This window comes from Lathamus discolor, chromosome 16 (assembly GCF_037157495.1).
Source record: "Lathamus discolor isolate bLatDis1 chromosome 16, bLatDis1.hap1, whole genome shotgun sequence".
NCBI classification, from domain to species: domain Eukaryota; kingdom Metazoa; phylum Chordata; class Aves; order Psittaciformes; family Psittacidae; genus Lathamus; species Lathamus discolor.
In genome coordinates, this window is record NC_088899.1 from 7,947,929 (window position 1) to 7,961,398 (window position 13,470).

The 13,470-nt window shown below is 47.9% G+C and overlaps 1 protein-coding gene across 2 annotated transcripts in view; it reads right to left on the reverse strand.

The window, feature by feature from the left end:
• SKI (SKI proto-oncogene) overlaps positions 1-12,231 on the reverse strand; it is a 100,961-nt gene extending 88,730 nt beyond the window's left edge. The window contains exons 1-2 of one of the 2 annotated variants that reach the window (XM_065696401.1): positions 11,040-12,231; positions 10,006-10,927 (exon numbers count right to left, since the gene is read on the reverse strand). In XM_065696401.1, coding sequence (XP_065552473.1) covers positions 10,006-10,917 — 912 coding nt within the window. In that variant the 5' untranslated portion in view covers positions 10,918-10,927; positions 11,040-12,231. Of the gene's footprint in view, positions 1-10,005 lie in introns of both variants that reach the window. The other variant, XM_065696400.1, reaches the window with a different exon arrangement.
• Between the last annotated feature and the right edge of the window lie 1,239 nt (positions 12,232-13,470).

Genomic DNA, 13,470 nt, shown 5'->3' on the forward strand with positions numbered 1-13,470 from the left:
GCAGAACTTGACCCTCAAATCATAACCAGTAAGGAGAAAGTGACTGCATTCAGAAGCTATAACAAGCCATTTCCACTCTTAAGATGCACTTGATAAAGTTGGGCCAAGCCCATTGACTTTGCTGGAGTCAAACCACAGAGCAAAACATTGCCTCAACTACCCCCCCATGAATTCAAGAGAGGCAGTAGGTCCAATTCCTCCTTAGCAATTGGTCTCAATTGACTCATTTTGGATTTTGAAGAGTGGACTGTCTTCTGGCTGATAGAATTAGAAGCTGCCATCAGAAAAAAACCCGAGTCAGTTGTGCACCACAGCATGGAAACTATAGGTAGGACTATAGGTAGGCTGCTACTACTAATCTGGTTGAAACCACAGCTCATACTCCAGCTCCTTCCTGCTCTTCCAGTGTAGTAAGCATGTGTCATGTAAATGGGAAAAAGATATGTAACATTTTTCATCCTGAACAGTGAACTGCTAAACTCGAAACAAAGCGAAGCGTGACAATCTGTACAAATGCAAATGTCCCAAATGCCAAGACTAACATCTCTAAAACCTAATTCCACGCTTTCTTTTCTTAGCTGCAGGCCCTTCCCCGCCACTCCTTTTTTCCATCTAAACAAAAGACGAAAGGGATGACTCAAAGCAACTTGAATTTCAAGCTAAAGCCACAAAGCACTGAGTGCCTGATCTCTAATTCAAGCAGGTGTGCAGATAGATCCACTCCTGCCTCAGTACAGCGAGGTTGGCTGTCACCAAAACTGCAGAGACCAGATTTATTGAAGAGACACATGGATAAGTTAAACAATGCTGTAAATGATGCAAGTAATATGGGAAACACAAGCAAACAGGAGTTACAGCACTGCCAGCTCTCTCTACCCCTTTTCCCCCCAAATCACTACTTTTACTTTTTTCCCTTTGTATTTAGAGCTTTAATAATTTAAAATTACAGAATAATTAAAATATAGTAATTTAATAATATTACGCCATCTGTCCTCTAGAATCAGCTGGGCTGAAAGAAGCATCAATTAAGCAATTATAGAAAAGATTTTCACATAAATGTTTCTAGAAAATTCAGGCTTTAGAAAGGGAACTTCTGGGTTGCTCTGCTTTGAAGACCAAGGCCTCTGAAAAAATTGTGCAAATCCACTGAACAGTGTAACAGAGCACTTCACAACACTTCCCACTTCTACACTGTCTACCGCTGAATATGGCCCAAAGATGAGATATGGCTTTACCCATTTTGCAAAAATTACTGTTGTGGCAAAAAAGAAACAAGCAAAAAGCCACACAAAACTAACTCTTTGGATTGTAACAGTCTTCCAATACCTAAAGGGGCCAACAAGAAAGCTGGAGAAGGGCTTTGGACAAGGGCCTGTAGGGACAGGCCAAGGGGAATGGCTTGAACCTGCCCGAGGGGAGACTGAGCTGAGCTCTTAGGCAGAAGCTCTGCCCTGTGAGGGTGCTGAGGCGCTGGCACAGGGTGCCCAGAGAAGCTGTGGCTGCCCCATCCCTGGCAGTGCTCAAGGCCAGGTTGGACACAGGGGCTTGGAGCAACCCGGGTTAGTGGAAAGTGCCCCTGCCTTGGACATGAAGAATCTGAGCCTCTAAAACAGGTAACATAGGGAGCAGAGGGGGTAGGGGCCTTCATAAAAATGCAGGGTATGACTGAAATTATATGGAATGGTTTTCCTTCCAATCCTAACAGATGCTGTCCAATTAAGGATGCAAATAAATCACCTTCTGTATTGAGAGTCAAAAAGCACATACATTAGAGCTTTGTAAATACATTTCAGTTTAAACTTGCATAATTCTCCCAGTGGAGAAATCCGCTTCAACTTATGTAATCCTTAGAAAGAGACATTATTACACACAATTCTGTGCCACTAAGAAACAATCAAGACACATCTCTAGAAAAGAGGTGCACCCACACACAATTAATTACATGGGTGTGAAGGGAGCAGAGGGGAGAAGCTGCAACAGGGATGCAAAGACCAGTCTGCTGTTGCTACAGAGACAGATCTGTTACCGAGCTCAGGGGCTGCTGCTCCCCTTTCACCAGCCAGAGCTGCCTGTTTAGACTTAACCCAGACTTCCGAACACTTGATATCCTGTCTGCTATTTCAATGCCCTTACTCAATGTTTCAGACAGACATTACACAAACTGGCTGGTGAAAAGGGTTGAGAAACCAAGAAGCAATCCAAGTCAATGACCTTATTCTCTAAAACGATACCATTGACTGCGCAGAGAAGGAAGAACAAAGCACAGGGTACATGTCTTCTGAATTTATCACTGAAATCTGTCATAGGAAAACACAAGCACTAGGCTGGATCTTATTTTGTTAACCTTGCTGCTGTCTTTTATTCCGTAAAGCCTAAGCAATTCTTGTGCTTCCAGTGCAACTGATTTCCACACCAAAACACAAACAGCTTCAATTTAAAACAATACCTAAAAAAACACACCACAGAAAACCAAGTCACATTTTCTATAAATCACGTGCAAAGGTAACTGTACATAAATCAATAAACAACAAAGCCAGAAACCAACTTATTGATTAGCTCCTTTGCTGTTTACCTCCGGCACACAGAATGATGCTGCAATTTTTACATATCCACAGAGTCTCTATCCTCATGCCCATTTCCCCTGACTTTTTAAATAAGACTGGTAAAACAAGGAAAGACTACTTCACATGAGTAAGGGAGGCAGGACCTGTTCAAAAGAACATATGATCATGCAGCTTATCAGGTTCTATTAATATGCACCCAGCCCTTGGAAAAGCCCAATTTTATGTGATAGCAACCAAACCATCGATGAAGCCAATGACAAGAGCTCCACACATGGGGATTCCCATCGGCTTCCAGGACAGCCCTGTCCACAGACACTGACAGGATCAGAGCCTGAATTTGTATCAGTGTTTTGTTACTTCATCCAAGCAAAAGTCAAAGCAAAATAATTAGCTGGGTGCCGAGGAGCCCACCTCCATCGGCCAGCAGGCTTTCAGCCCCAGAACCCAATTGCAAGTAGCAACCAGCAGACAAAACCCTTTCAGCCGGAAGCCTGGCAGTTGCAGAAACCACCACCCCATTCAGTAAGATCTGTCCGGATCAGAGGCCCATCAAATAAAACAAAACCTTGTCAATGAGCTAAATTAAAATATTGCAGAAGCAGAACTATGGGTTCTGCCCTCAACCCTAGAACAGTCCCGTAAATGCCACAAGCTTAGTGAAGCTCCTTTGTCCCAACACTGGCATGTTCTGGGCCAGAATCTGTCCCTCTGTTCTGTGACTGCAAGGACTGCCAGTCAACACACAGGAAGAAGTCTAATACATACACAAGTCTTCTGTGGTTTGTGGGTGAACTGGTTCCAATTACTACACTGGCTGACTGCTGGAGTGAGAGCTGCAGGACCAGCCCCAGAGCCCCCAACCTTCAGATTAACCTCATGCATTCCAGAAGACATGGGAACGGATGAGTTCAGTAATAAACTGAATTTGAATCTCTGCACTGACAATGAAATGCAGAAGACACATGAGGCTATACAAGGAAAGGAAGGGACTTCCTCTGCACATCCTTCCAGAGCAAGCTTGCTTCTCTGTAATTAATTTCCAAAAACATATACTGACTATGTTAGGGACTGACAGAGTGAAACAGCCCCAAAAAGAGGTGTAGATTTATCAATGTAGATTATCCAGATTCAAAAAACACATGCAAATGAATTAGATATTATCTAATAAAGCGTAGCATCAACACACACATGCTGCAATTGACAAATTTAAAACAAAACCACACTATATTACTACATGTTAAAGTAATGCTTCCTGTACACAAAGATCAATTTGAATTAAGTGCTCTATGGCCACTCAGCTAAAATAGATTAGCTTAGTAATGGACAGTATTCTATTGATAGATTCTCTACAGTTCAGCCTAAATTACTTTTGCCTAAGCTCTAATTTCTTTCCAAGAACCCCCCATTGGATTAGGATAACTGTTCCATGACAGTTCCCTCTAAATAAGAGGGATAGCGTCAAGTCCAAAGTTTGCCTACTAAAAAAAAAAAAAAAAATCACACAAAAGGTGAGAATTGAAGTATTTTCTGGGTCTAAGTACTGCACACGTTGAGACGCAATTCTTTGTGTGATAGCAAAGCAGTCTGGCCAGCCAAGCCAGCACTGTGAGTTCCTATCATCAGTTATCACCAGCCATAGACAGCCTGCCCACTCCTTACTGCAGTCAGTGCCATTCAAAGTCCTTGACCTTGCCAAAATAACTTTACTGATAGACAAGAATAACTTGAGTTTTCGGTAAGGTTGGACAATACTTTAGATATCCACATCTTGCTTGGGCTCAACGACCTCAATATATGCCCTAAGTTCCCCCTGTTCCAGCAGCATGGAGAACCTAGGAAGGTGCAGATAAGGTCCAAGTGGCTGCCAGGATTTTAATCGCTGTGTTGTCTAGACATGCTCCGAGCAGCCTCATACGGACGCCTCCAGATGCTTTTACAACACGGATCTAAACACGCCTCTCAGCAAGTGCAAATACACCTTTGCTGGTCAGTCAGCCCCAGCTCCAATAACCACACTCGCATCCTGGCAGAGACCAGGTGTGGGGCTCCTCACACATCCAAAAATCAGCTCTGTTGACATGTATCTTCAAAGCATGCTACTGTTCGGGCAGAACATATGCCCAAGCCCAAAACCACAGAAATGGAGAGGCAAGAGAGACAGCCCAGACAATGAAGGGAGAGGCAGATGTTCAAACATTTTAGGCAGCGATTTGCAAAAGAAGAGACTGCATGATTCCCTCCCTAATTCAGGAGAACTGAATTCAGGAGCTTAGGAACTATTCTGGGGCAACAGAGAGCCACAGTTGACTCAACATCATTAGATCATCATTTGCAGCATATTCTTTGTCTAACACACATGCATGTACCTGCTTCTTTGTTCTTGATCCACAACATCTGTAGAACTGTTTGCAAGCTTGGGGAAAAAAGTGCTGATGTCTGCTTAAACACAGACATCTCCTCAGGTTCACAGCGTTTTGTTTAAGCGTGGTGTCTGTTCTGAAGTTCAGCTTGTAAGCTGTAAAAGGATTCTGAACTAAGCTACTGCCTCAAGACTTCAACTTGTTTTTTGTTTAGGGACATCAAAATTTTTACTGAAGGGTCTCTAATGTAATTCTTGAGGTAAGAGAACAAATGACTTCATTGCTCCACGATAAAACAACTGAACTCCCTGGTCTCCAGCAAAATTTTCCATGAGTATTTATCAAGTTAGCTCTTACCAAAAAGAATAAATACATTCAGTGGTCTGAACTTGTGGATAAAATCAAGAGTCTCTCTGCTACACCTACCATCGGATATAGTGTTAACAAAGAAATATATATATAAAAGATATACTGTATAACAAATAAAGAAGGTCACTACTGGCAGGAGGCAGGACCTTAGGATACGAAAGGGAAATGTATGCCTTCCAGCTCTACTACTGCAGCATTTCAGGTGGTCACAAAGCACAGTCGCTGTGCAGCCCCCGAAAGCCCACAGCCATGCCACAGCTCAGCAGTGCACTCCTCTGCTCGCAGCAATTTCTGTCCTTTGATTTGGCTGCACACTTGACCTGGCTAAACCCTACTCCAGCTGAGAGAGCTGCGTGTTGTGGCAGCGCCAGGTTGGTAGGCATTGTGAAATCAGGTGGGAGGCCTCCTGTGCTCATTTGTGTGTCAGTACCCAGAATGCTGCTTCTAGCTTCCAGCCACTTCATAGAAGTGCTGCTGGGACTGGAACCGTGGGAACGCTGCAGCGCTGGCGTGTGTGGGTGTGCTCACACGTGTGCAAGGAGAGCTCCTTCATTCTCTGATCACATCCAGCCTTACTGCAAGTACAGCTGTCTGGCACACAGGTAGGAACAGGAAAGCGCTGACAAACGTCACTTGGTTCAGTAAGTAAAAAAAAGACAAAAACAGGGTTCAAAAGAGACAGCTGAACCCACCCTCCTTCACTGCAAACAGCAACCCACAAAGCCTTCAGGCCTGCTTTTTGAACTCATTCAATCCTGGAGGAAGCATGCTGATGTTCAGAAGCACAGCGCTGTCTCACACAGCAGTGGAAAGACTGCATGAGACACACACCAAGGCTGTCACCTACACCAAGCAAGTGGTGCTCAACATGCACCAGCTGCTGAGCTCAAGAACAAGGCTTTGGCACTGAGGATGGATTTCTAGGACCCTGTTTTGCAACCCTGTGAGGTTATTCATGTTTGAAATTTCTAGAAACTTCCCAGAATGTAATGGTTGTTCTCGACACCAGTAATGGATGAAATGAGACGGGCAGGGAAACAGAACATCCACCCAAGTAAAAGCCATGCTGATGTATGGAGACTCTGAAAGACCAGAGAGAAGGCAAAGCAGAGAAGAACCCTGCGTGAGCATAAAAGGTGGAAAATCCAGTAAAGGATACATAGGGAAATGGAGAAGTTATCATATGGCTCAAGAAAAGACTTAGCTTTGGGAAGTGGCAGGAAAGTGAAGTTTATGGAAGGTAAATCATCAATCCATGGATGAACAGCGAGGATACAGAAATCCAAATTTTAGAAGATGGTAAAGGAAGTGGCTGAGGCCTCTATGGCTCGTGCTGTAGTGGGGGCCCAGCTGTCACAACTCTCTCCAGTTTTTGGTTAAGACCCTTCGCTGACTTCACACAGATGTAGACGAAAGCTGCTTCTGCAAGTGGCAAGACCAAGCAACACACATCTCCCTCACCCAACCAGGCTGACTGAGAGACAATGTATCTGCATCTATGCATACATCTCTGCCTACAGACATAGATGCGCACAACGGGTACTTGATGCATGTGGAGGATATGACAGGAATGCAGTACCTGGTAAAGCTCTGCTTTGTAGCAATGCTTCAAAACCACACCAAGGGAAAAAATAAACAAATAAATAAATAGGGAAAAGAAACTAGATAATGAAGGGAGAGGGAAAAAGGCAGGTTTGCCGCTGCACTGAGTCTGCACTGGGGGCTTGTGCCAACCCAGCTCCTCCATCTAAGTCAGACCCTTAAAAGGGCGAGCTGTGCTGGCAGAACTGTATATACCTCATTGCATATCCTCATGAAGACACAGAAAAAGGTCAAAAAATTCACTGCTGCTCAAAGAGCCACTAAACGGTCATATGCATCCCATGCTACCAACATACTGAGGGAGCCCCAGGGAAAACACATCACACAAAGCAGCGTATACACATACATACATAAATAAATTGGGAGACTGATAAAAAGCCCACTCTTGAAAGTGGAGAGAGGACTGAGTATCTGTCACAGCAGATTACCAACACCTCTGTATAAAACAGAACAAAGCAACACAGAGATCTACATTAAAAAGGAGGACCACCACAAAGACACATATGCTTCACCCTTTCATCCACAGAGACAGACAGACACAGAGCCCAACAGACACACAAAACCCGCAGGGACTGACAGGAATTAACACGAACACACAGTCATGGGACCATCCTTTCATTTCCTTACTAGGCATCTAAACTTTACTCCAACGCTACTTGCCCCTGGCCACAGTCTACCAATCTTAGAGCCTGATTAAATCTCTCCGTAATTATCTGCACACACTGCTACAACACAAATGACCTTAGCATATGATATCCGCTGGCTGAGCCCAATGGAAAAAAGACTTCAGAAAAAGGAAGGATAAGCAGACAAAATTCTGCCAGCACTGCCGGGGTCTTCCTCAAGACTGCAGCACATTAACAGGAGAGCCATGAAGACATGCTAAAGCCTTGAAACTTGAGCCTAGTCCTGCTCTGGGTGTATGACAAAGCATTCTTTTTTCCCTACCCCATCATCTGAGCACACACTGGCCACTGGTTTTCCCCATAAAACTCCTTGCCACCTCACAAATGAACCTATGCAGGAGACTGCAACATCTTATCATGACAGTTTTTTGGCACCATATTCTGTGCAATAGATAGCATAATTTTTGGTGTCCACTATTAAGGATCTTGAATTCCCTCTGCAAGAAGAGTTGTGCTGCATGCAGATTTTGGAGGGGGTTGGCGGGGGGAAAGAGCTCTTGCCATGCTCCGATCCAGGACCTATTAAAGGGTCACCAAAAAACTCAGGCAAAGCCAAGGCTTCATAGTTTTTTCTTGTTCTCCACCTGCAACTTCAGCTGGGATAAATCATCCAACTGAACAGAACGCTTTAAAGCCTTGGAAGAAGAGGAAAGTGCACCACTGCCAACATTGATTTTAATTAAATTCTGTGAATGGCCAAGCCAGGAACGCAGTACCTTTTCTTCAGCACAAATATGGAGATTTCTTACTTTTGTTTCCCAAAGAAGCCTGCCCTAGAAAATTCATTTCCCAACATGCAAAATGCCTCTGTTTTCAGAGCAGATTTCTCCTCGCACAGGCATTCATATACATCCATCCCACCATTCCATCTTAGCACATGACTGACGGAGAATAGACAAGCCATTAAAAACACATCCACCTCCAACCACGGAGATAATGTGGCTCATTACAGCCTAGCTTTGTCACAGCGGTTCTGACACTCCAGCGGGAGGAAGAGGAGGGGTGAGGGCGAGGACTGAAACGGGGGCTGAGCACACGACCAGGAGAGAAACTGGAACTTGAAGAGGGAGCCTCTGCTCCTTCCCCACAAAATGGGTTAGCCAGGCCTCTCAGGCTAGGAGGAATGACTGCATTGCCTGGGCAGGGTATCTTACAAACGCTGTGTTTGGACATTTTTGTTGTTTTTTTAACAAATAGATGCTCAATTTAAGTCCCATTTATTAAGTCTATTTAAGGCAGTGTATCTGCCCCTTTAGGCAGGTGTTTGATAAGTTAATTAAGAATTTTATTGAACATTCTCAGTGGGCTTTAAACGTTACTTCTGTTCTGAGGCTTGTGTTATTGCCATCCGCTCCAGACACATAAAACCAAAGAAAAGTTCAGACATCTCTAACAGACCAGCCAAAATCCAACCAAAGAACCCGCAGTGTACAGCTCAGTAGGTGAGAGTTTGCTTTTAACCATATTCTGGGCACTGAGGGAGCCAACTGCTCACCCCACCGGCTCTGCACCCTCACCAGCACCCTGGAGTCTGTGAGTGAGGCCTCAAGGCCCTGTGGACCCACCACTGCCCATGGATAAGTCCCACTGCCAGCTCGAAGGCAGCCTCCCACACACACACCAAGGATGCTGGGAGCTAAAGGCAGCTCAGACTGAAAGAAAAACAAAAGACACCTAAAAAGAACACTGTGCTTTAGCTGTCTGGCTCTGCACACGAGGCACGGCATACCTTAAGCTCCTGCTGCAGCTGCCCCGAGACAGATTCTTTTGCTGAATGTATACATAATCCAATATACAAAAGCCTGTCTGGTAGGGAGACTCCACAGGGATACTATGAAAGCAGGGACTTGGCCATTCACGTTCCACCCAGCACCAGTAACCTGTGCTACCGTCTGGATTTTTTCAGCAGCCACACTGTTATTTCAATACAAGCATTTAGACGCTCTATCCTCCACCTCCACCCTTGGCAGCATGCAGCTGATCATATAAAAACATACATATTTGCTTCTGGAGCGATCAGAAACCGATTTGGTTTTTTTCTGGCCTCTTCCTTGTCTTGACCCCTAACTGAAGCTCTCAAGACCTGAAATCACACACGTCCTATCAACGTCTGGGGCAGGGCGATGGATTTCAAAGATCAGGTTCCATCTGTAGTAAGCTATGCAAACACACATGTATCATTTAAACAAACTCCAACCACCGAGTTCAGAATACAATCCGAGGAAAAAAGGTGCCACCTCAAACGTTGCTCGTCTCCATTAACACACACGTGGTGAGAATTAAGAACACGATTAGATTGCTAAATGACTCAAAGGAAAAGCAGCTGCTAACAAATTGGGTATATCGACGGCTGTTAGCGACACTGGAGAAAATTCCTTTTCTCTTTCTCCCCCCACCCCCTTTAAAATGAAAGGCATCACTTACCCTGGGGGCTTTCCTCTTGTATTTGTTGTTATAGTCAAATTTTTCTTTCATTTCATCTAAGAGCTGGCCCAGTCTAGCTTTCTCCTCTTTCCCAGTGTAATCCTGGCTGAGGAGGATATAGGATCTCCAGTTTGCAGAGTCAAAGCCCCAGTGGCAAGTCCTGTTTTCCAGCGATTTGTGAGAGTGGACCACGAATTTGTGAGGTGGATACATAAGCCTGCAGTCCAAGCACTGGATGCAGGCTGCGCTGGGGTTACTGTAAAGCTCTGGCACCAAGAGTCCCTTACACTTCCCAAAGCACTCATGATACACCTTGAAGCTCTTCTCCGTAAGCTCCAGCTCAATTGTGCTAGAGAATTCCTTCTTGCAGTGGGGAGGATAGGTGCCACCATAAAGCAAGGCGTTACAAAGCCTCTCAGCATCAGTTTTAGTGATGAGCCCGCAGGAAGGAGCAGAGAAGGGCAGGATGCCCATGACTTTGAGGATTTCCAGCTGGTCAGCAGTACATCTGGAGCAGTAAATATGTAGCTCGTCACACACCGAATTAATCTGCTGCAGGGAGAAGTCCCTGAGCACAGAGTTCAGGATCTGGGGCAAGCAAAGCCGCTTTTCTCCACCCACCACGAAGCAGGAGATGGTTTCCCCTTCCAGGATGGTCTCGCACCTCTCCGTAGATCTGTCCGAGGGCATGAAGAAGGGACCAGGCATCACCGGAGGAGGCTGGATAGGGGGCAGATGCAGTACAGGTTCCGCTGGGTCTTTGCCATTGTCCTTCTTGTACATCTCCTGTGCCCATCGTGCTGAGAAAGCAGCAGGGCCACCCAGGGAGCTCATAGAGCTCAGATGAAACTGTTCCAAGGTCTTCTGCAGTCCTGGATGAGGCTGGAAGCTGCTTCTACTTACAGTCTCCATTTTTTAGTTTCTATTCCCAAAACAAACAACAAAAATCCCCAGTTATCTTCCACCCTGGTACAAATCCACTAAAGGGATTTTTTTTAAAGAAAAAAAAAAAAAAACAAAATAAAACAACCCACCCTTGTTCTTTTCTCCTTCCCACTCAGGTTTAGCAATCCACTAGCGAATAGGAAATAAATCCTTTTTGTATGCGTGTCTCTCTCTTCGTTTTTTCTTTCCTCTTGCTTCGTTACGACCTCAAACCCTCCAAGTCTCCAAGCTGCCCCGATGGAGCACAGAGTCACGGCAAAAAGAGGTCTTCATCCGAGCACTCAGCCCCTCAGCCAGCCCCCCAGGCAAAGCAATCCCGCCTCCCACACCTCCACACACACACACTCACTCACTCACTCACTCTCACACGCACACACACACACCACCCACAGCAACACAAAAAGTCCGTGCCACGCTCCGAGCTCCACGGGCTCAAATACGTTCTAGCGGCTGCTGCTGCTCTGCAGCGATCGCCCTTCTGTCCATATCCACCGGCAGGAAGGCGAGGGGGAGGCGAGGAAAAGCACAGGGAGGCGGAAAGCTTCTGTGGAAGGGAACGACGCAGGAGGAAAGGAAAAGGCCCAAATCTCCGGCACTTTCAAAGCGGCGCGGGGGCTTCGGACGGGCGATCGGCAGGCTCCTTCCCCCGCGTGGCCCGTCAGCTCGGCCCGGGAGGGTTCCTCGTCTCTCCGTTCGCCCTTTCTGCCCTTATTTCTCCCGGTTTCCTCGGCGTGCCGTGGGGAGCCGCGGCAGCAGAGCGCACATCCTCCCAGCTCCTCTTTCCAGCGGAGACTGAGAGTGCCTGCGAGCTGAGCTAATGCGGGCTGGCCCCGCCGCCGCCTCCTCCGCCTGCCGCTGCCCGCTCTGTTTGTTGGTGTCTGCCTCAGTCATTGAATCCCGGCCAAGAATGTGACCAACTCCCCGGCCGGGCTCTTCCAGGAACAGCGCCCGCCTCCCCCCGCCGCCGGCACAGCCCGCGCCGGGTAAACTGCTGGGTTCACGGAGCGCCGCGCCGCCGAGGCCGGGCGGGAGGGCGATGGCGTCTCCTTCCCTCCGGGAGAGCGGGCACGAAGCGAGCGATCAGGAGCGCGTCCGCCGCCAGCGCCGGTTACAACGCCTGCGGCCCACGACCCGCTCTCTGCGGTGAACTCGCAGGCGTGCAGGCTCGGGCTGCAGCCCAGGACAGCGCCCGTGCTCCCGACCGCGCGACGCCCGAGCACGTGCAAGGCGCGCGGGGGCGGCTGAGCAGCCCCGAGCCCCGCCGGCAGCGGCTCCGCCGAGGCCTGGCCGCCGCAGCCCGCCCCTGTCGCAAAGCGGGGAGCCGCGGCCGCCGCTGCGGCGCACGGGAGGGCCGCCACCACCGCCACCCCCGCCGCGGAGCGGGGGCGAGCGCCCCCTGCCGAGCGCCGCGCCACGCTGCTCCCCTGCCGGCCCGGCGCGGCCCCGGCGGCGCGCTGACATCACTAACGTGACGTCATTGGTGCTGTCGGGAGCCAGGAGTCCCCTGGCCGCGGTGACGTCAAGTGTGGAGCGAAAGCTGCGGCTTCCCCCCTCTTCCGTGGCTGCACAACGGGAATGCGGGAGTGCCCCCAGCGGCGCCACGTGCAGGCTCCGGGGGCGAGCTCAAGGGCCCGCCTCTTGTCCCCACACTCGCTCAGTTGCGGCACCAAAACAAGGCTGGAGAGCGCTTGGACCCCCCGGCCGCTGCTGGGGAGCTCCTGTACCACAGCGCCCTTACCCACTGACGTGGAACTGAACCTGGAGTGGGGCACAAACCGAGCCTCCCGATAGCCTCCTCCGGAGCGCACCATTGCAACCTAAAACCAGGTAGATGAGGCCACAAGAGGAAGAACGAGCAAATATCCAAACACCTCTTAGAAGAGCAAGCAGAAAAGCAGGACGGCACCATGTACTCAGGCTCCATACAACATCGTAGGGAACGCCGCAAACTCTCCCGGTTTGTTTGTGGGTTTTTATTCTGAAATCCCACTCAGCATAAAGGAAAGAGGTGTTTTGGAGCTGCGAAAGAGCTTTGATGGTGCAGTTACACCAGCAGTTCTCCAGAGAGGGGCCTGCTCTCACATACCCAGATCAGACATCCAGCCTCACAGCGTTAAAGGGGAGGCTGGAGAAGGATGGGATCAAATGGTCCAGGCCATTGGCTGTGTCTTCAGTGCCAAGAGAAGACATACAGAGAATCCTTCCCAACCCGAAAGGCGCTGGTGCCAAGAAGTCTCTGTTCACACAATGCACCACACACAAATTTGAAGATCCACAAGTGGAATTCTAGAAATTACCACAACACCAAGGTCTGACGATGTGTTGAACAGTCCTGGCCATGCAGCCCTTGCTGACCCCTGCCACTAAAGAGGTGACCACATTAAGAGGAAGCCAGTCTAGGAATTCTTCACTGACTAACAGGGTAGTTAAAAGGTTTTAGTTAAGAATAATTTTCAATAATCCTCTGGAAATTATATATGGCCCCTTTTGACCATATGAAGGACATATACCATGTTCCAT